Genomic DNA, 22,394 nt, shown 5'->3' on the forward strand with positions numbered 1-22,394 from the left:
GCAGGACTTGCCCTCTCCGACTTCAGCAGCGCAGCTTCCTTTCCTTCCCGTCCCCGTGGCGCACAGGGTGTGTATGCATTCTTCCCCTGGACACCTTCCACCTGCCCAGCGCACCGCGCGCCCCTGCGGCCGGCTTCCCGTTCCCGGGCGGGCAGGGCGTGCGCACCCGCACCGCACCGCACCGCACCGCACCGCACCGCACCGCACCGCACCGCGGCGCCGCACAACTCCCCCCCACCGGGGCCAGGCGTCCGGGCCCAGCTCCGCGCCCCGGTCCACGGCAGGCTTCGGCCCGCCGCTCGAGCTACACCGCGAGCCCTGGGGCTCAGTTCACCGGGACACCGCCCCGCGGGAGGCCCAGGCTGATCTGACCCTCGGATTAGTTAAGACCGCAGGCTTGGGGTCTGGGAAGGTGGCTCAGTGGTAGAGCGCTTGCCTCGCATGCCTGAGGCCCTGGGTTCGATTCCTCAGCACCACATAAGCAAAAAGAAAAAAGCCGGAAGTGGCGCTGTGGCTCAAGTGGTAGAGCGCTAGCCTTGAGCTGAAGAGCTGAGGGACAGCGCCCAGGCCCAGAGGTCAGGCCCCACGATCGGACCAAAAAAAAAAAAAAAAGGACCGCAGGCTTTAGCGCGGGGCTCGCGCTTCCCACGGCCCGGAGGCCCCGCCCGCTGCCGGCCCAGACCTCAGCCCCGCTCGGCCTCGGCCATGCTCACAGACAGCCCAGGCTCAGGCCCCACCCCGGCCTCAGCCACGCCCACTGCCAGGCCTCAGCCACGCCCCCGGCTTCAACCTCACCCACTGCCAATCCCAGGCTCAGGCCCCACCCCGGCCTCAGCCACGCCCACTGCCAGGCCGAGGACACGCCCCCGGCCTCAACCTCACCCACTGCCAATCCCAGGCTCAGGCCCCACCCCGGCCTCAGCCACGCCCACTGCCAGGCCTCAGCCACGCCCCCGGCCCGGCCCCGGGGAGTCCGTGCATCGGGGCGGGCCGGGCCGCAGGCGGGGCCGGCGGGGGTGGGCCGGGCCGGGCCGGGGCGGGCGCTCCGGGGCGGGGCCCGGGCGGCCGCGGCCGGGCGCGCAGAGCGGGCCGGGAGGAGCACTGGGCCTGCGTCTCGGCTGCCGTCATGGCCACCGTGGACCTGGAGAAGCTGCGGACGTCCGGGGCCGGCAAGGCCATCGCCGTGCTGACCAGCGGCGGCGACGCGCAAGGTGGGCGCGCGCGGCCGGCCTCGGCGGGCGGGCGGGCGGGGGCTGCGCGCTCGCGGCCCGGGCGGGCGTCCGCTGCCCCTCGCCCCGGGCGCGCGGGGGGCGGGGGTCGAGGCCGATCCGGGCCCCGCCCGGGCCGCGCTCCGGGCCCCGGGCCCCGGACTCCGCCCCGGCGTGCCCCAGGTCGCCGCGTACGTGCGGCCGGCCACGGGCCTCGGGGGCGTGTCCGGGCGGCGGGCGGGCGGGCGGGGCGCAGATCGCGCGCGCCCCTGCCGGGCCCCGGCTCCGCGGCCCCTTCCGGGCGACACGTGTGCGCCCCTGTGCCCGGGAGCCCGGGCGGACGGCGGGCCCGGGCCCCCCGCGTCTCCCTCCGCACCGCGCACCCCGCTTCCCCCGTCCACCTCCCCGGCGGCCGCTCCTCCGCTCCTCCCGGTTCCCGGAGGACTCACAGCTGGGGCCAGGTCCCGTGGCTGGCCCGGGGCGGGGGGGGGGGGGGGCGCGGGGAGGCGCCCCGGTCCTGCAGCCTGGGGCCCCCGGGTGCGGTCCAGGACGGCCCAGGAGGCCCCCGCAGAGTCCTGGCTTGTAAGGGACCCGGGCTGGTGGTCAGCACACACCTGCACACCCCCGCCCGGGCGGCCAGGCCTGGTGCGGGACCGGAGGCACGTGTTCCGCGGTGGCAGACCACCAGAGGAGCCCGGGTCTGCAGCCTGGCCGGCCCTCCCAAGCTCCAAATCTCACGACAGAGGACTTGCTTGCTGAAGGGCCGGGCCTGCAGGCTTCTCTACAGCATGAGTGTGTGTGTGTGTGTGTGGGGGGGGGGTTCAATGGTCCTCAGGAAGGAAGGGCCAGGGCCACCCAGGGAGACCAACAAGCCGTTTTGGAGGAAGGTCTGGAGACGGAGACCTTCCAGGTTTGGGTGCTTCCAGGGTGGTCAAAGTCCCTGCCCTGCCCACCTGGTCCCGGTGCCTGTTGGAGTGGGCACCAGTGTGCCCATCGAAGCACCTGCTGCCACGGCTGCTCTCCCTGAGTTCATGCCCCTCCACTCATCGGTAGACCTGGTGTTGGTACTTTTTTGGTGAGGCGGTGGAGGAGGGTCTGGACTTCCCTGGTCCCCTGGCACAGGTGGCAGAGGTAGGGGCAGCATCCCTTGGTGAGGGTAGCAGTTAGAGTCAGGCCTTGTGTTGCATAAGTGCGAGCTGACCATGGGGTTGGTGACGGGCCTATGGCCTGGCCCAGGCAGTGTCCAGGCTCCATGTGCCCTCCGTGTGCCCTCTGGGTGCCCTCGCTGCTGCCACTGGAGGCAGCCAGAGAAAGGCCAGAGGTGTGCCAGAGGTAGAATGCGAGAAAACCCAGCCACCCCTGCCAGGCCCAGCACTTCCTCCAGCCTCAGTTTCCCCTTCTCTTCCAGCCAGTCGGGAAGTCCTAACCTCTACAGCCCTGCCTGGACCCCTCCCTTCCTGTTGACCAGGAGTCCTTGTGAGCAGTTGTGGCTCACAGATAATCTGTTTATCAGATTAATTTATGTAGAGGAACTAGAAGTAAAATCAGCCTGGCCACCCCCTGTCTCTGCCCTCAGCCTCCCTGTGGTGTGGGCACTTGGGTTCTCTGAGTTTCTTCCAGCTTCCCCTGCCCCTAAGTGACAGTGGGACACTGATTTCCTGTTTGTGCAGATCACGGATCAGCACCCAGTGACGGCTCGCTCTTGTCCCCCCCTCCCAGCGCTGTGTCCAGGATTTGGGCACACAGGCTTTGCACTCACTCATTAGCTGACTGCTAACACTCCGCTCACCACCCCCATCTAGAAATAGCATCTTATTTTCTTGGAGGTGATTGTCACTGAGCGAATGCCTCACCCTCAGATTTAAGCTGTCCTGACGGGGGTGGGCTGCTGGTCAGCTGATGGGCACTGGCTGGTCTCCCGCCTGCCCTTCTGACTGGGGCTGGCTTGCTGCCAGGAAGGAAAGCAGATGAAAGGGCGATTTCAAAGGCCTGTTGAAGAGGCAGCTTTCTTGAGATTGCGGGTCCTGCTCCCTCAGGTGGCTGCCTCTGGCCGGGGTGCTGGTCCAGCAGGAATCATGCCGTGCCGCAGTCACTCTGTTCTGTGGCGTGCTGAACACACAGCTTGCCTGGCTGGTGAGCTGGCTCTGACTTGGGGGCTGGTTCACCCAGCAGCGTGTGCGTCTGGAGCTGGGTGACCGGAGCGGCATGGGCTGGACAGTGGGTCCTGGCCTCTGGCCTCTGGTCACTCTGTGCTGGCCTCTCTTGCCGAGCTGGACGCTCTTTCCAGGAGGGAGCGAGGTGGGGAGGAAGCTGGGCCGCTCCAGGCCAGTGCTCTCCTGCTGCCCTGCTGGCAGGTGCACAGTCAGGTAGCTTCCCACCAGCCGTCTGGTCTCCCAGTGTGCCCAGCCTCTGGTGTGGGGGGCCTGCTTGCCTTTAGCCCTAGCCACCCTGTTTCCATCTGCTTGGGTTCGGGAGACGTAGGCTGTTTCTGTAGCAACAAGGCTTGCTTGCAGGAGTCTCGTGCAGGAGCCCCGCGCGGCCTGCTGTGTGGGGTTCCCCTGGCACCGCACGTTAGCTGGGTTGGGTCCGCTTGACATGCCCGGAGGAGCCTGCGGGTCCCGGCTCTGCCCGCACCTGCCAGGCTCCAGAAGGCCCTTTCCTGTCCCCGTGCGGCCTGGTATCTGGGGACAGTGGCAGATGCCCGCCGGCTGTGTGGGAGCCTCGGGCCACGCGGGAGCTTCATTCCGTGAGCAGACTGGTGGGAGGTGGCGCCCGCTAGACTGCTTGCGTCAGAACTGCTCGCCCCCCTGAGCCCAGGCACGCGGAGACCTGTGGGACTCATGGAACCTGAGTCAGGCCACGAATCCTCTCCAGGTCACGATGTGGATCTTCAGGGTTCACAGGACACCCCATAGATAAGAGCCCTGGCTGGGCCGTGAATGCTGGGACTCTGGAGACTTGGCCTCCTGTAGGCCAGGCCTTCTCAGTGTCCGGGCGTGTGACGAGTGCTCTGGCTGGCTGGTGAGGGAGTCAGGGCCGGTGTCCCACCGTGATGGCCCGGGGGACCGGCCCAGCACCCTCGGGGGTCGGGTGGCTGTGTCTCCTCCTCTATGCGGGGCTGGGGTGGGGTGGGGGGCACTTCATGCTCTGCCCACTTCCAGCTGTCCGGGCGGTTCCTCTGCAGAGTGCTGGTGACCTGTGCCACATCCTGGGAGCCGGGATGGGGACGGGGAGGGAGGAGCTGTGGCATGTTTGGGCTGCAAGGCGGGAGTCGGCACTCGCGCTGCCCTGGAGTGCCCGTTCCTCCCAGGCTGGCGACCAGACCCTGAGCCCTTTCCTCCACCGCCCATGCTAGCCGTCCGGTGTCAGTTGTCGGCTATGTGGACGTGTGTGTGGGGGGGCGCTCCATGGATGAGCCCGGCATCCATCTTGGCACCACAGTCAGCAGAGAGAGGCCGGCGTGGAGGCCTCCGGAGCAGCCAGCTCGGTTCTCAAGCCGAGTTGGTGTTGGATGTTTTCCTCCTAGCATAACTCGGGGCTACTTCATTTACAGGGGCTGGGGCGGTGCCCAGGCCGTGCGGATTGTGGAATGGGCAGGGGCTGGGGACACCACCGTCCTTTAGACTGAGCTTTGCCCCGATCCTCCCAGGTATGAACGCCGCGGTCAGGGCTGTGACGCGCATGGGCATTTACGTGGGAGCCAAAGTCTTCCTCATCTATGAGGTAAGGCCGGGGCGGGGCGGGCCGTGTGCGTGCGGGGTGGCCTGCGTTGTGGTGGAGCTGTGTGAGCAGTGGGCTGGCACATGGTGGACTGTGCACATGGGGCTGTGTACTGTGTGGAGCGTGTGGTGGGCTGAGGTGGGGCCGCGGTGCGGTGACCCCAGGGTGCCTGTGTGAGCGTGCCCTTCCCGTGCAGCATGTGCTCCACTCTGCTTTGGATATCTGAAATCTGGGGACGGGGGGCCCAGAGTAGGGGTGGCCTCATAGTTGAGGGGAGACAGGAAGTGGAATCCAGGGCCACGGCATCCGCAGAAGGCCCTGCAGGTGGGTGTTCCTCAGGTGTGCTCAGGGCCGGCCCAGATGGGGTCAGAGGCCGCGTGTGGGTGAGCTGCCCCTGGCCCTGTGCACAGCCACCATGGCTGGTTCCTCCCTGAGACCTAGGTCAGCGCAGGCAGGTCACCAGAAGCCCGGCCGGGGCCCAGCCTTGCCTTCTCCCTGTACTCCAGCCTGGACCTGCCCTCTGGCAGCGCATGGTTTCCCCTCTGGGGCCTCCTCGAGCCGGGCCCGCCCACCGCGGCCGCACAGCCACCCGACCTGCCCCAGTCTGTCACCAGTGGGGGAGGGCCCTGGGCCTGGCTGCAGTCCCTGTGGTGGATTTGCGGGTGACTCCCCTCCTCTCCTCCTTCTCATCTTTTCCTTCCTTTATCGCCCCTCTCTCCACCCCTAAGTCCCTTGCATTGTTGGGTGGCTTTTCTGGTGGTTGTCATTTTGTGCTTACAGTTTAGCATACATTTTATGTACAATGTAGCCAGCCCCAGCTCCTCCCTCCTCTCTCTTTGCCCCGCCCAGGTTATGGTAGATCCACTCCCTGCCCTCTGCTCTACTGGACTGTGGGACAGGAAGAGGAGGGTGTGGGCAGGGTAGGCATCTGCCCACTGGCCTGACCCCTCCCTCCCCACTTCCCCCTGGCTGAAGAGGGGTCAGGGAGGAGGACCAGCGGAGCCAGGGCGGCCAAGGCCCAGGTGGAGTGCTAGCACACCCACCTCACCTCGGGACTGGGGACATCAGTGTTCTGGGGGGGGCCTGTGGACGCATGCCTGAAACACTGTGTCTGGTCTCACTTCCATAAAGAGCGCCCACAAACAGATGCTATGTGTGGGATCCTTAGCCCAGGGTGAAAGACCTGCATGCATGCCGGCACTGGGGACAGGGAGCCCTGGATCCCCACCACTTTTCCGGGGGCACGGCCGCCCAGGTGTCCAGGGGACTCACAGGTCCACCCCGCCTGGACTGCCCACCCGGGGCTCGGTGAGATGTGCGTTCTTGCCTTACCAGGGGTCTTCCCCATCTGCAAGCCTCCTGTGGGGCCCCTGGCTCTGTGTACATGTGGGTGATCGCACGTGCATGTGTGCGTGCTGGTGTAAGGAGAGTGGATGAGTGGATCATGTGTGGGGTGAGGAGTGGATCACGGGTGGTATGGACAGTGGACCGGGTACAGCCGCTGTGGCTGGAGCAGCCTATGGCTAGGGGTGGGTAGACGGCGCCAGAGGCCCCTGGCAACATATCACGGTCACATTGGGTAAATCTGACCGAGCCCTCAGGGATGGAGGTGGGTGGGGTGGGTGGGAGGGTGACCCCCGGGGATCTCAGGTGCAGCCTGGGAGCTCAGCTGGGGACACTGACCAGGTGGGCCACCTGTGCCCTGAGCTCTTGCCCGAGAGCAGACTCACATGCGTGTGAAGGTGTTGGGAGGCCCATATGGGGCGTCCTGGCTGCGTCAGCCCAGAGCCTGGGGTGGCAGGGCTGGGGGTGGGACTCGGGCCTGCGCTCTCTAGCTGAGGTTCGGGCTGCCGTCTGACCGCTGCTTTCCCAGATGGCGGTACTGCTGGCTGCTGAGGGGCTGGGTCTCACGCTGTCCATTTGGTTCCAGGGCTATGAGGGCCTCGTGGAAGGAGGTGAGAATATCAAGCCAGCCAACTGGCTCAGCGTCTCCAACATCATCCAGCTGGTGAGGGTTGTGGCGGGTGGTTCCCTCTTACCCTGGGAGTGTGTGGGCATGAGTAGGCACACAGACATGCGCTCTGAGCCCTGCACAGAGACGCGCACGCACACACACACACACACACACATGCCCACATACACTCCACAGGGCTGTAGCTCCAGACATGTGTTCACAGAGACCTGTGCAGAGACATGCACACAAGTGCACATGTGTGCACACACACACATACACATACACCCCCCCCCCACAGAACTGCAGCTCCAGACATGCATTCATAGCCAGAGACCTACATGGAGACACACACGCATGCACATGCACGTGCACACATACACACATGTGCACGCACACATACTGTCAGGCCCTCAGCTCCAGACTGACGGTGTCACCACGCCATAGCGTAGTTGGGTGTCAGGCGGGAGAGGCTGAGGGGCAGGAGCTCTCAGGAATCAGGAGGGGTTCAGGCCCTTGCTGGGTGCTTTGTTGGCTCTGCCTGGTGCGTGGCAGGGCACCCTGGCCCCGAAGCACTGCACGCTGGAGCCTGAAGCTGACTCTCAGGGGGCATGGGATGCTAGCGGAACACTAGCAGGAGGCACTGCTGAGGCCTGTCCTTGTGGATGCCAGTGCAGTGTGTGTGTGTGTGTGTGTGTGTGTGTGTGTGCGTGCGTGTGTGCGTGCGTTTGTGCGTGCGTACATGCGTACATGCACCCAGTGCTTCTTCGTTCTTAGCTTTCTCCATTCCTTGTGGAACTGCTCAGGCTTGAGGCCTTGTGCTCAGAGGGGAGGATCCTGCAGTTTTGGAACTGCCCTGGCCTGGCCCTCTAATTCCGTGGAGTCTGCCGGTCACCTCCTACTGTACAGCACCGGGTCTTTGGGGTCCCTTGGAGGGGGACCTCTGTTACCTGTTATCCCATCTGAGGGGGCCCTGGCCGGCGGGACAGGTGGCACCCCCGTCCTGTCTGAGGGCCCTGGCCGGCGGGACAGGTGGCACCCCCGTCCTGTCTGAGGGCCCTGGCCGGCGGGACAGGTGGCACCCCCGTCCTGTCTGAGGGCTCTGGTCTCGTGCAGGGAGGCACCATCATTGGCAGTGCTCGCTGCAAGGCCTTCACCACCAGGGAGGGGCGCCGGGCGGCGGCCTACAACCTTCTGCAGCATGGCATCACCAACCTGTGCGTCATCGGCGGGGATGGCAGCCTCACGGGTGCCAACGTCTTCCGCAGCGAGTGGGGCAGCCTGTTGGAGGAGCTGGTGAAGGAGGGTGGGTGTGCGCCAGCGCCCGGGGCCCTGCGGCCACGGGAGGAGGAGGCAGGACACCTCGGGGGGTCGGCTCGCTTGCTTCTGGCCCGTGGAGAGGGACCCGCGCCAGGGGGACCCTGGATGGTTGCAGCTGCTAGGTCAAGTCAGGGGTTGGAGCCCAAGGCGGCCTGGGCGTGGAGGGGTCCGTGCCCCGCGCCTGCCGCAGGCACCGCCCTACCCGCGCCGTGCCGCAGGCTTGTTTGCTACTGACTTCTGAGAGCTCTAGATGTGACCACAGACCTGGCCCAAGTTTGCGGAGATGTAGTGAGGATAACATTAGACACAAGTCCCAGGAACGCGCCTCCGCAGGCACCGCCCTACCCGCGCCGTGCCGCAGGCTTGTTTGCTGCTGACTTCTGAGAGCTCTAGATGTGACCACAGACCTGGCCCAAGTTTGCGGAGATGTAGTGAGGATAACATTAGACACAAGTCCCAGGAACACGGCTCAGAGGAGGCCCCGGAGCCTCGTGGAGGGTGCAGGACTCCCCTGGGTCCTGCGGAGTGGGAGGGGCTGAGCATGGGCGGGCCCAGCGGAGTGGGAGGGGCTGAGCATGGGCGGGGCCAGCGGAGTGGGAGGGGCTGAGCATGGGCGGGGCCCAGTGGAGTGGAAGGGGCTGAGCATGGGCGGGGCCAGCAGAGTGGGAGGGGCTGAGCATGGGCGGGGCCAGCGGAGTGGGAGGGGCTGAGCATGGGCGGGGCCAGCAGAGTGGGAGGGGCTGAGCATGGACGGGGCCAGCGGAGTGGGAGGGGCTGAGCATGGGCGGGGCCCAGTGGAGTGGAAGGGGCTGAGCATGGGCGGGGCCAGCAGAGTGGGAGGGGCTGAGCATGGGCGGGGCCAGCGGAGTGGGAGGGGCTGAGCATGGGCGGGGCCCAGTGGAGTGGAAGGGGCTGAGCATGGGCGGGGCCAGCAGAGTGGGAGGGGCTGAGCATGGGCGTGCCCAGTGGAGAGGGAGGGGCGGGCCCAGCGGAGTGGGAGGGGCTGAGCATGGGCGGGGCCAGCGGAGTGGGAGGGGCTGAGCATGGGCGGGGCCCGGCGGAGTGGGCGGGGCAGTGGATGTGCCCGCTCGGGGGTCTCAGCCAGGCCCTGCCAACTCCCGGTCCAGGGAAGATCTCAGAGACCACAGCCCAGACCTACTCCCACCTGAACATCGCGGGACTCGTCGGCTCCATCGACAACGACTTCTGTGGCACGGACATGACGATCGGCACCGACTCGGCCCTGCACCGCATCATGGAGGTCATCGATGCCATCACCACCACGGCTCAGAGGTGCGCGGGCCTCCCCCCTCCCCCCCGTGCCCCGGGCCGGCCACGCCAGCCCACGGTCCCCGTTGCCTCTTGTGGGGGTGGTCAGCCTCGTGGACACAGACGCTCGGCCAGCCGCGGAGAGCGGCGGCGGGGATGCGAGCGTGTGGCCCCGTCCCTCCGCTCCAGGCCCGGGACCTCGGCCGGGGAGCCAGACGGCGGGGTTCCCAGTGGGGTGTGTGTTGGGGTGCGATACTGGAGGGGCCTTGGCTTCCAGTCTTCGCCAGATTGGTTCACACTGCTGAGGGGTGATAGGGGCCTGGGGCACCTTCCCTCCCAGAGACGGCCCTGTGAGCCCCGCCTGCCGTGGCCGCGTGGCCAGCCAGCCTGGGCACCGAGCCGCCTTCCCTTCCCTCCACAGCCACCAGCGGACCTTCGTGCTGGAGGTGATGGGGCGACACTGTGGGTGAGGACCGGCTGTCCTGGCCAGCGGGGTGGGGTGGGGGGCAGGGGGGCCATCCGGTGGCTGTGGGGACAGTGCGGCCTGGCCCGTGGCAGGGGGTCCCTGCTGCCGTGGGTGTGCGTGGCCTGGGTGGGGGCGGGGCAGGAGGTGATTCCAGAACAGGCTGCCCCTCCCCCTCCCTCCCCCAGGTACCTGGCGCTGGTGTCCGCCCTGGCCTCCGGGGCCGACTGGCTGTTCATTCCAGAGGCGCCCCCTGAGGACGGCTGGGAGAACTTCATGTGTGAGAGGCTGGGGGAGGTGAGTGGCCGCAGGGCCCAGAGACCCGGCAGACTCTGGGGGTTCGTGATGTATTCGTCCTTGGTCACTGCCAGCCCCTGGGGAGGGGGTGACGGGGGTGTGCACAGGGACGCTCGGCCGTCCCCGGCTCTGTTCCATGTGGTCAGGGGAGAGGCAGGGTCAACTGACTTCTCAGGGCAGCAGCCACCGAGCCTAAGCCCCTGAGGGATGGCCGTGAGCCAGGCCCAGAGGCAGGGTGTTGCTGGCTGAGACACTGCAGCTGCCGTCCGGCTCTGTGCCTCTGAGGATGGTGACCCTAAGCCAGGGAGACAGGTGGCCAGTGCCGCCACCCGCGTGGACAGTTGAGGATGCAGGGGAGAGTAGAAGCCGTCTGGGAGCCCAGGCCTGGCCTGGGGTGAGGCTGGAGGGCCGTGCAGGGCCTGCTCCACACAGGGGCTGCCCCGCCAGTCACTGCGGCCAGGGGAGGGCGGCTGCACCCTGGGCTCCACCTCCCCTGCCCTGGCCTTACTTGGAAAGGTTCCAGAGCCAGGCCCTGACCCTCTGGGGAGTAGCAGGGCTGGAGGAGAGCCCACGGTGGAAGGGGGTGAAGGGCATTCACAGAGATGTGGGACGGAGCCCGGGCAGCCGTGGTGGGGCGGCCTGGGTCTGGGGTCTGTCCTCCCTCCACTCGTCCACATCCCCCAGCCCAGTGAGAGGCCTGTGGCCCTCAGTCTGGAGCCCCTGGGGGCCCCGCAGCCCCGGCCCCAGGCCCTCCCTGGAGAGAGGAGGGCCTGGCCCTGGCTGCTGGATCGTGTTCAAGGCCTAGTCCTGTCCCCCACGAGGCTCCCGGCCCCTGGTGGCCATGTTTAGTGGCTTGTGGCCTGCTGGGTAAGCCTGGATTTTTCTGACTCAGACTCGAAGCCGGGGGTCCCGGCTAAACATCATCATCATCGCAGAGGGCGCCATCGACCGCAATGGGAAGCCCATCTCGTCCAGCTACGTGAAGGACGTGAGTGTGCCAGCCTCTGGGGGCGGGGCCAGGCCTGGGGGGAGGGGGCACAGCGGGGGGAGGGGCACAGCAGGGGGGGAGGGGGGATGGAGGGAGGGACCCAGGGGTGGAGGCAGGAGGGGGAGGGGGCACAGCGGGGGAGGGGCACAGTGGGGGGAGGGGGAGGGGGAGGGGGCAGAGGCACAGGCAGGCCCTCCCTGGTTTCTGAGGACAGGGGCTGGTCCTGTGCTCTTCCTGGACTGAGCCAGGCACCGGTGCTGCTCCTCACCCCTGTGATGGAGTGGACCGGGTGTGCACCCAGCACCCAGGAGGCTCAGGCATGAGGATTGTGAGTTCAGGGACAGCCTAAGCAACATGATGAGATGTCTCAAGCAAAATAAAAACCATCAGCTCAGATTGTGAGGAGCCTCTCTGGCCCAGCCCGCTGCTCCTCCTCCTCCCTGAGCTCCACCCTGCAGGGGAGCTGCATGATCCTGCTCCCCCCACCTCTGTGGCTTGTCCTCACCCCTCTGTCCTGGACCCCAGAGCTATGGGGACCTGGTGGACACTGAGCCAAAGGGAGCAGAGGTCACGTCCAGCTCTGAGCACCAGGGCCTCAGGCCACACACGCATGCGAGGCCTGCTGGTACAGAAATCTCTACACGTGCACACGCACTGCACACGCGCTGCACACGCACTGCAATGCACTGCACAGGTGCGTGCACAGCACACGCGCACACTGCAAGGCACTGCACACGCACACAGTGCACACGCACACAGTGCACAGTGCACAGGCACACATGCGCTGCACACACACACACACACACACACACACTGCACAGGCTCACCCCCTTCCTACATGCACTCAATTAGGCGCTGTAGGTGGGCATCCTGGGCTGCTCCTGAGTGAGGATCCTGCAAACCTGAGGCCGGGCATGACGGGCACCAGGGTCAGGGCCCTCGGGTAGCAGGGCCGGTTTGAGCTGGAGCCCACAGCCCCGCTTGACTCTCATTGAACAGCTTGTGGTTCAGAGGCTGGGTTTCGACACACGGGTGACCGTGCTGGGGCACGTGCAGCGTGGAGGGACCCCCTCAGCCTTCGACCGCATCCTGGTAGGTGGGCTTTACTCTGGGGGGTGTGCGTGTGTGTGTGTGTGTGTGTGTGTCTGTGTCTGTGTCTGTGTGTGTGTGTGTGATGTCCACCCAGGGAGCAACCCACTGAGCCTGAAAAGAAATGTGTACCTGAGGCTCCTTGGACCCGCCCTTCCTGTGCCTCCTTCCAGATTCTTCCCTCCACACATTAGCAGTTGACAAGGGCATCAGCAGACTATAGGCATTTTTTTTCTTCTTTCCATTTCCTGGAGTTCTTTTTGTTGTTGGTGGTAGTTGTGGGTCTTGAACTCAGGGCCTAGGTGCTATCCCTGAGCATTTTCACCCAAAGCAAGCCCACTACCACTTAGAGCCACAGCTCCATGTCCCGTTTTCTGGTGGTTAATTGGAGATAAGAGTCTCTTGGTTTTTCCTGCCCACACTGGCTTTGAACCATGATCCTCAGATCTCAGCCTTCTGAGTAGCTAGGATGACAGGCGTGAGCCACCGGCGCCCGGCTTCCTGGAGTTCACTGTGATACATGCTTTGTGTAATCAGTGGTACATAGGCCTTGTGCCTTGTGTTCCTCCCTGAAGTATGAACACTCATGCTCTGCCTGAGCACGTGCCTCCAGCTATGATCTGCAGATGGTGGAACCTCATGGCCACCCCCTCTGGGAGTGTTCACTGTGCACCCTGGGAAAGATGGTCCAAACCAAGAACGGTTGGGGCCCCCCCTGCCGGTCCTGCAGGGGAGGTGGAGCGCCCAGCGGCCTCCCGTGTCCCGCTGCATGCTGGGAGTCCAGGAGGCTGGAATCCACCACCTGGGTCACGGGACAGACTGCCGCTGCCACCGCCCTTTCTGGCTGTCCCTGTGTTGAGGCCTGCAGCTACGGCCTGACCCTAGGGTTTCAGTCGTCCTGTTGCTGCCAGCCGTGTTTGGTGTTTAAAGCCGGGTAGGCTCTGAGTGAGGCCTCTTGTCCTGGAAGGAGCCTGGAATTGGCTTCCGCAGGAGACGCTGCGCTGCGGCTCTCTGACCCAGAGCCTGTGAATGGTGCCAGGTGCGCTGTTTTGAATGCTGGTTGAGCTGTGTGCTGGAAGCTTCGGCTACTGTGAGGGGCCTGGAGAGCGGGGTGTATGCACTGTGGAGGGTGGGTGCTGTGCGGTTTGCAGAGCGGGAGCCTGGGGGGCAGGGGCGGGGGGAGGGGGCGGGAGTGGCGGCCCCGGCCTGAGCCGCACCGCCCCCCCCCCCCCCCCCCCCCCCGCGCAGAGCAGCAAGATGGGCATGGAGGCCGTGATGGCCCTGCTGGAGGCCACGCCCGACACGCCAGCCTGCGTGGTCAGCCTCTCGGGGAACCAGTCGGTGCGGCTGCCCCTCATGGAGTGCGTGCAGGTGGTGAGTGCCAGCCCCTGCTGCCAGCCCACTGCCGCCTCTCCCCTCTCCCGGGTGTTGCGGAGGTGGGCATGGCCGCTTCTGCCACCGTGTCTCTCCAGCCGCAAGCCTCTGGGCAGAGGCCCGAGCCAGGACTTCCGATGTCACTGAGGGGTGTGGCTGCAGGGAGCTGGGGCTCTGTCCGGAGCACTGGGACAAGGGGGGCGTGGCCAGCAGGGGGCGCTGTCAGAACAGGGACCCCTGGAGCGGAGTGGAGGTAGGGGCAGAGGGATCGTGAGGCCATACTGGGGGGGTGCTCTTCCTGGCTCACCGGGTTTAGGTCCTACAGACAGGGCCGCTGGGAAAGGTGAGCTGCGGTGTCATGGTTTGCCATGATTTCCACCTCGCCCGGCTTCAGGGCGCACTCGACACCGTCACAGGCCAGGGTCTGTTCCCGAGGGCCCGGCCGGGCTCCTGCGGCTCTGGGGTGCTGTGGGCTCTGCGCCCCTGCAGGGGAAGGAGAGCTGTGTCTGGAAGGGGGCGTGGTGGGCTCTCCGGCTGAGCTGGGACACAGCTGCGCGTGTGAGCCGGGCCAGGCCTTCCTGACAACCTGTGCGTCTCCGTCTCTCCTCAAAGACCAAGGAGGTGCAGAAGGCCATGGACGACAAGAGGTTTGACGAGGCCATCCAGCTCCGTGGCAGGTACGGGCGCTGCCAGGGCGCATCCCCGGCAGCTGACGTTGGCCCGTGCGAGCACTGTGGGCCCCCGGCCAGAGCTCCCTGGGCAGTCCAGGGGGAGGAGGACGCCTGGAGGGGCCGGGGGGACGGCCCCCTGTGGGGTGGGCGTGGGCCCTAGGTGGCCAGGGGGGGACCTGCGCGTCGAGGGTTGGCCGTGCCACTGGCAGGCGGTGGTGGGACAGCACTTGTGCAGAGGCCTGAGCTGGCCTGGATGCCACAGTGGTGGTCCAGCGGGGGGAGGCAGGACGGGGCTCTGGTCTTCACCGGGTGAGGTGCTGCATCCTGCGGACGCCGGGCCAGACTGGACATGGAGGTCTGGCTTCTGCGTACAAGCTGGGCAGAGGCTGGGGCTTTGCTGTGTGACCCTACGTTCTGTGGGGGTCTCACACCAGCTGCTGAAGGGGTCCCGTGGGGCGCTGTGGCGGGGCAGGCTGGGCTGCACGGCGTCTGCCTCCTTTAGGGCTGAGTCTCTGGCCCCGTCTCCCCCTGGCTTTGTGCGTTGAGCCCCAAGGTCCTCCCCTGAGCTCAGGCCCCTGGCTTTGTGCGTTGAGCCCCAAGGTCCTCCCCTGAGCTCAGGCTCCGTGCTCTGCTGCGTCTCGGGGTCACTGCTGTGGCTGCAGGGCCGTGAGTCATGGGACCTGCTTCCTTTCCAGGAGCTTCGAGAACAACTGGAACATTTACAAGCTGCTGGCCCATCAGAAGATCTCCAAGGAGAAGGTGAGGCCGAGGGCCACGTTCACGGTAGCTCGTCAGCCCTGCCCTGTTCCTGTACTGCTTGCTCTTCTGTGTGTCTGCTGATGGGGGGGGGCGGCAGATTTGGGGCTGGCCTTCTGTCCCATGGAGGACCCCTCTCTCCCGCAGGCTCGGGAATGGGCCCATGGGGACCTGGGGGGCTCTTCTCTCCTGCTGGGCTGGGACTGCTCTCAGGGCCCGGCCCAGCTCTGCTGGTGGTGTAGCTGCCACTGGTCTGTTAGGTTCCTGGGCTTGAGGTGAGGGGACGGGGCCCAGTCTGCAGATTTAGGAACTTGAGTGGCCACTGATGCGATGTAACGGGAGAGGGGCCACGGCGTGTGTGATGTAACTGGAGGAGGGACGCAGTGTCCACCCCGGGGCTCACCCATTGGTCCCTGTCTCGCTCCCTGCAGTCCAGTTTCTCGCTGGCCATCCTGAACGTGGGCGCCCCTGCGGCCGGCATGAACGCGGCCGTGCGCTCGGCTGTGAGGACCGGCATCTCCCAGGGCCACACGGTGTATGTTGTGCACGATGGCTTTGAAGGCCTAGCCAAGGGTCAGGTGAGTTCAGCTGGGACGGGTGGCTGGGGGGAGGGGAGGGGAGGGAGGTGCTGGGGCGGGGTGTGTGTGTGGGGAGGCCGGGGTGCTGGGCTGCCCCGGGAGCTGTTCTGGGAGCTTCTTTGCTTCCTGGCTCTTAACCTGCTCCTCGGCTGCTCACACCTGAGGTCTGGGGCCTTGGGGACCCACGGAGATGGCCCAGTTCAGGGACATGCAGAAACATGGCCCGTCCTGGAGAGGGCCAGCGGCCTCGGGGAAGGGGCAGAGACGCTGTGTCCATGATGCCCTGTCTGGCCAGGCCTGTGGCGGACGCAGCCTCGTCGTGATGGATGGTCAGCAGGGTGCCCTCTGCCTGGCAGCTCAGATAGGACTCAGTCCCTGGCTGAGGCGGACACTGAGGCCTGCGGCCCAGCCCTGAAGCTGTGTCCTCGCTGACAGGTGCAGGAGGTGGGCTGGCACGACGTGGCGGGCTGGCTGGGGCGTGGCGGCTCCGTGCTGGGGACCAAGAGGTGAGTGGGAGCCACTGTGCTCCTCGGAGACAGGCAGCCGCCTGGGCGGCCTCCGGCAGAGCCGGCCTGGTGCCGAGGCCAGCCTGGTGCCAGGCCGGGGCAGCACCGCAGGGGCGGGGGAGCCGAGGCGCATGCGGGGCTGCGTCGTCTCCTCGGCGCCACCGCCCTTGCGTCTCCTTCAGTGGCCATTTTGATCCCTGGGCTTGGTAGTCTTGGTGCCGTGTCTCTTTCCGTGGCCTTTTGTGTCTCCTTTGGTGGCTGTTTTTTTTTTTTTTGCCGTGGGTCTTGAACTCTGGGCCTGGGTGCTGTCCCTCAGCTCTTCAGCTCAAGGCTAGCACTCTACCACTTGAGCCACAGCACCACTTCCAGTTTTCTGGTGGTTTATTGGAGAACAGAGTCTCACGGACTTTCCTGCCCGGGCTGGCTTTGAACTGTGATTCTCAGGTCTCAGCCTCCTGAGTAGCTGGGATGACACAGCTGTGAGCCAGCAGCACCCGGCTTGGTGGCCGTTTTTGTGTCTCTTCTGGCTGTTTTCGTCCCTGGTGTGGTGGTCTCTGGATGAGCTGCATGACGTGGGGCATGTCCTATTCTGAGCTGTGCTGGGTTCCTGAGGGCAGCCCTGGGCAGATCGGGTGCCCCGGGCCCCATGGTAGCAGAGGTGGTGGTGTTTGCACCCCTGCCTCTGGTGAGGATGCCGGGTAAAGGCCCAGGCCGCTCCCTCACCAGCCGTGTGGGTCCTCTCCTGTGGGGCCCCAGCCACTGTGGAGACGGGTGTTCTGTCAGCTGATTGGATGCCCTGGGTCAGATGATGCGGGCGCAGGCTGGAGCTCAGGCTGCCCCTCTGCCTGCAGGACGCTGCCTAGAGCCCACCTAGAGTCCATCGTGGAGAACCTGCGCACCTACAACATCCACGCCCTGCTTGTCATCGGCGGGTTCGAGGTGAGGCTGAAAACCCTGGTGTGCAAAGTGCTGCTCGGGCCCTGGACTGGCACAGTGGGATCGCGGGTGCTGTAGGTGCGGGTCTGGACTGGCACAGTGGGATCGCGGGTGCTGTAGGCGCGGGTCTGGACTGGCGTGGTGGGATTGTGGGTGCTGTAGGTGCGGGTCTGGACTGGCGCGGTGGGATCGCGGGTGCTGTAGGTGCGGGTCTGGACTGGCGCGGTGGGATCGCGGGTGCTGTAGGTGCGGGTCTGGACTGGCGCAGTGGGATCGTGGGTGCTGTAGATGCGGGTCTGGACTGGCACAGTGGGATCGCGGGTGCTGTAGATGCAGGTCTGGACTGGCGTGGTGGGATCGTGGGTGCTGTAGGCGCGGGTCTGGACTGGCGCGGTGGGATCGTGGGTGCTGTAGGCGCGGGTCTGGACTGGCGCGGTGGGATCGTGGGTGCTGTAGATGCGGGTCTGGACTGGCGTGGTGGGATCGCGGGTCCTGTAGGTGCGGGTCTGGACTGGCGTGGTAGGATCGTGGGTGCTGTAGGCGCAGGTCTGGACTGGCGCGGTGGGATCGCGGGTGCTGTAGGCGCGGGTCTGGACTGGCGCGGGTGGGATCGTGGGTGCTGTAGATGCGGGTCTGGACTGGCGCGGTGGGATCGTGGGTGCTGTAGATGCGGGTCTGGCCTGGCGCAGTGGGATCGTGGGTGCTGTAGATGCGGGTCTGGACTGGCGCAGTGGGATCGTGGGTGCTGTAGGTACGGGTCTGGACTGGCGCAGTTGGATCGCGGATGCTGTAGGTGCGGGTCCGGGGTCTGGGCTTGGTACCTTCTGAGGGCCTCACGGGGTGCAGCTAAGCCTGGTGCTGGCAGGGAGGAGGAGACGGGAGGGAGGAGGAGGGGAGGAGTTGGAGGAAGGGTGAGCAGGCAGTGTGTGGCTCTGGGAGAAGCTTGTACACCGTGCCCAGGTGCCTGGCAGGTTGTCACAGACGATAAGTAGAGGGGTATGGGTGATCTGTGCTTAGCAGCTCACATGACTCTTCGGTTCTCTTGAGAACCCAGCTGAGTCGGGTGCTGCAGGGCCCTTGATGGTGTCCTGGGGGGGAGCCGGCTGTCCTAGTCCACAAGCAAAGGGCGAGGCTGGTCCGCAGGGGGCAGGGCCAGGGAGCCATGCCGCTGCCCTGACCCAGTGCGGCCTTGGTCTGGCCGCCCTCCCCCTCTCCCCCCACCTCTGCCCCAGGCCTACGAGGGTGTGCTGCAGCTGGTAGAAGCTAGAGAGCGTTACGAGGAGCTCTGCATCGTCATGTGCGTCATCCCAGCCACCATCAGCAACAACGTGCCGGGCACCGACTTCAGCCTGGGCTCAGACACGGCTGTCAATGCCGCCATGGAGGTGCGGGCTGCCTGGGCAGGCACAGCTCCCACGTGGTGTGGGAGTGGATCCCGCTTGGGTCTTCGGTGGCTCTGGCTTCCGTGGTCTCTGCAGCTCCTGGCAGGGGGCGTTTCGGTGGCCATCTTTGCCCTGCCACCCACCATTGCTCCCTCTGGGACAGCCGTTTCTCCTTGGTGGCCGATGTCCTACCAGAGGCTGCAGAGGTTTCTGCCCTTTGCTCTGTGTGACATAGGATGTCCTCGAATCCCAGGAGCACAGGAAGACTTTGTGTCCCTTCTGTCTTCCTTTCTTGATTACCTTCCAGCATCTATCTGTCTGCCTGTCTGTCTGTCTAATTGTTCTTTATTGCCTAGGCTGGCTTGGAACTTGGACTCCCACAGTGCTGAAATTACAGCCGCACATCACCATGCCCAGCATGCCTAGCTCTCTTCCACCCCTCTTAATCTTTGTGGAGCCTTAGCTTTTCATTTTTATTTTTTTAATTAATTTTTTGGGGGGGGTCCAGTCGTTGGGCCTGGGCGCTGTCCCTCAGATCTTCAGCTCAAGGCTAGCGCTCTACCACTTGAGCCACAATGCTACTTCCGGCTTTTTTCTTTCTGCTTATGTGGTGCTGAGGAATTGAACCCAGGGCCTCAGGCTTGCAAGGCAAGCGCTCTACCACTGAGCCACCAGCCCAAGCCTTAGCTTTTTAGCTCAAGGCTAGCGCTCTATGAGCTCCACTTCCTGTCCCTTTCATCTTGAACCTCCCTCTCTCGCGGCTCTGTTGGTGCTGAGCATTCCCGCCACGCCGCCCCTCACCAGCCCCTGTGACACGTTACCCGTTTCTGCAGTGGCTGGCTGGCCATCAGCCCATTTCACAGACAGGGAGACTGAGGCCCGGGAGACCCTCAGCACTGGCTGGCCCTGCTGCCACTTGCCAGTCACACTGCCCCACCGTCCTGGCCGTTGTCCATTGGCCCCGTGGCAGTGTGTGCCTCCAGGCCTGCGCAGACGAGGTGGGGCTGCCAGGCCGTGACAAGGCACCGTGGCCTCTGGTGCCTTCCCTCTCCGGTCTCGGGCCCCGGGGTGCTGCAGGAGCCCCCGGCTCATGGCGGACAGGCATGCTGAGCCCGGACGTTGCTTGGTCTTTGCAGAGCTGTGACCGTATCAAGCAGTCGGCGTCTGGGACCAAGCGCCGCGTGTTCATCGTGGAGACCATGGGCGGCTACTGCGGGTACCTGGCCACGGTGACCGGCATTGCCGTGGGGGCCGACGCCGCCTATGTCTTTGAGGACCCTTTCAACATTCACGACTTGAAGGTGAGGCCGGCCCTTGGCCGCAGCCCTGGGGGTCTGTGGGGCTGGCACGCAGGGCTGGCAGGGCCCGGGCCGGCTGAGGGCCCGCTGCACCGGGGGTGGCCCTGGCTCCACTCAAGCTTTTCAAAGCAAGCAGCGCCCTATGTGTGACGGGCCCCTGGGTGTGGGTCACACGGGTCGCTGCCTTCCTCGGGCCACCCCTGCTCAGCCCACGCTTCCCGCAGGCCAACGTGGAGCACATGACGGAGAAGATGAAGACGGACATCCAGAGGGGCCTGGTGCTGCGGTGAGCCTTGTCCCAGCCTTGGCTGTCCCGGAGGGCCCTCCCTCCCTCCCTCCCTCCCTCCCTCCCTCCCTCCTTCCCTCCCTCCTTCCCATCTCTTCTCCACCTGCCTGGCCCCCCGGGACCGGGCTTGGGGCAGGCCCTGATGCTGCCCACGCCTCCACAGAAACGAGAAATGCCATGAGCACTACACCACGGAGTTCCTGTACCACCTGTACTCCTCCGAAGGCAGGGGCGTGTTTGACTGCCGGACCAACGTGCTGGGCCATCTCCAGCAGGTGCTGCCGCCGGGCTGGGGGGGGGGGGGGGTGGGAGGCCCGCTCACGGCGCCTGCCCGCCACATTGTAGGGAGGGGACGAGGCTGGCGGCTCCTAAGCAATGACCCTGGTCCGAGTTTGCCCAGTTTCCTGCGACCTGTGGCACCTTTGCTTCCTGCCTTCTAGACGGGTGTGCCCCTGCCTCGTGGTGGCCCTCGGGTGGCCTATGGTGGGGCCACGGCCCCGAGTGCCGGGGCCCAGGGCTTCCTCTCCGTAGCTGGGCAGCCACTGCTGGCCTGTGGGCGTGGCTTCTTGGCCTTGATTTGAGGCCCTCAGGCCGCAGGAGCAGGCTCAGACCACGTGGAGGTCAGCTCCCAAGGGCACGGGAGGCGGGCATGGCCACAGCCTTGCTTGGGAGCCTGTCTGAGGCTGTCTGTGCCCTGTCTGGGGCCATCTGTGCCCTGTCTGGGGCCATCTGTGTCCTGTCTGCGGCCGTCTGTGCCCTGTCTGAGCCTGTCTGTGCCCTGTCTGCGGCCGTCTGTGTCCTGTCTGCGGCCGTCTGTGCCCTGTCTGGGGCCATCTGTGTCCTGTCTGAGGCTGTCTGTGTCCTGTCTGGGGCCATCTGTGCCCTGTCTGAGGCCGTCTGTGTCCTGTCTGCGGCCGTCTGTGTCCTGTCTGGGGCCGTCTGTGCCCTGTCTGCGGCCGTCTGTGTCCTGTCTGAGGCTGTCTGTGTCCTGTCTGGGGCCGTCTGTGCCCTGTCTGAGGCCGTCTGTGCCCTGTCTGCAGCCGTCTGTGTCCTGTCTGAGGCCGTCTGTGTCCTGTCTGAGCCTGTCTGTGCCCTGTCTGCAGCCTGTGCCCTGTCTGCGGCCTGTGCCCTGTCTGTGGCCGTCTGTGTCCTGTCTGAGGCCGTCTGTGTCCTGTCTGAGGCTGTCTGTGCCCTGTCTGCGGCCTGTGCCCTGTCTGCGGCCGTCTGTGCCCTGTCTGTGGCCGTCTGTGCCCTGTCTGCGGCCGTCTGTGTCCTGTCTGAGGCTGTCTGTGGCCTGTCTGCGGCCTGCTGACTTCTTCCCTGGAGCCCAGCAGCACCAGGCCGGCTTCCCCTCTGTTTGCAGGGTGGAGCTCCAACACCCTTTGACCGGAACTACGGGACCAAGCTAGGGGTGAAGGCCATGCTCTGGATGTCGGAGAAGCTGCGGGCTGTCTACCGCAAGGGTAGGTGGGGTGGCCCGGAGGCCCGGCCTGGTTTCTGAGGAGCCCGGGGAGGGCCTGGCCCAGCACCTCCTACCTGCATCCACAGGGCGGGTGTTCGCCAACGCACCGGACTCGGCCTGCGTGATCGGCCTTCGGAAGAAGGCGGTGGCCTTCAGCCCCGTCACTGAGCTCAAGAAGGACACGGACTTTGAGTGAGTCCCCAGTACCGGGTCGCGGGGCCCAGGGGCTCAGAGGCTCCTCAGGGCCCGTGTGCCAGCCGCACGGAGATCGCCCACACAGGCAGTGTGGTGGTGGTGGGGACAGTGGGTGGGCCCCAATGGTACGAGGCCCAGCGCCTCCCGGCCCCGCTGCTGCTGAGGGGTGTGGAGAGGCCAGGGAGGGGGAGGGGGGCGGAGGGCCCGGCTGGCGTACTCCGACTTCTGACCTGCCCTCCCCGCGCAGCCACCGCATGCCCCGGGAGCAGTGGTGGCTGAACCTGCGGCTGATGCTGAAGATGCTGGCGCACTACCGCATCAGCATGGCAGACTACGTGTCCGGTGAGCTGGAGCACGTCACCCGCCGCACCCTGAGCATCGACAAGGGCTTCTGAGCCCGCTGGACTCCAGCGCCAGGAGCCTGGCTCCGGCCCTCCATCCCCGCTGCCGGCCAGGTCTCCAGGACAGAGCACCCGGGCCTGGCTGCCTGGCCCTGTTGGGCACGCGCGCACCGTCACCCTCACCGACCTGTGCCCGTGCCTGAGTCTCCGTGCTCCTGTGGACCCCACTGACCGGGTCCTGTCCACCCACCTCTCTGGCCGAGCAGCTCCTCACCTTTTCTAGAAATAAAGTCATCCTGACCGA

The 22,394-nt window shown here is 65.7% G+C and overlaps 1 protein-coding gene across 1 annotated transcript; it reads left to right on the forward strand.

Moving 5' to 3' along the window:
* Window positions 1-1,065: 1,065 nt before the first annotated feature.
* Pfkl (phosphofructokinase, liver type) lies at window positions 1,066-22,394 on the forward strand. The gene is made up of 22 exons (XM_070030803.1): window positions 1,066-1,211; window positions 4,858-4,931; window positions 6,859-6,936; window positions 7,996-8,185; window positions 9,327-9,492; window positions 9,890-9,934; window positions 10,120-10,228; window positions 11,121-11,216; window positions 12,216-12,308; window positions 13,554-13,679; window positions 14,292-14,356; window positions 15,046-15,109; window positions 15,538-15,684; window positions 16,120-16,190; window positions 17,042-17,129; window positions 18,359-18,511; window positions 19,645-19,809; window positions 20,031-20,092; window positions 20,256-20,367; window positions 21,456-21,555; window positions 21,641-21,746; window positions 21,997-22,394. The coding sequence occupies exons 1-22, from the start codon at window positions 1,127-1,129 to the stop codon at window positions 22,142-22,144; spliced, it is 2,343 nt and encodes a 780-aa protein (XP_069886904.1). The 5' UTR covers window positions 1,066-1,126; the 3' UTR covers window positions 22,145-22,394.

This window comes from Dipodomys merriami, unplaced genomic scaffold, assembly GCF_024711535.1.
Source record: "Dipodomys merriami isolate MVZ:Mamm:240054 unplaced genomic scaffold, mDipMer1.0.p SCAF_2, whole genome shotgun sequence".
Lineage (NCBI taxonomy): Eukaryota > Metazoa > Chordata > Mammalia > Rodentia > Heteromyidae > Dipodomys > Dipodomys merriami.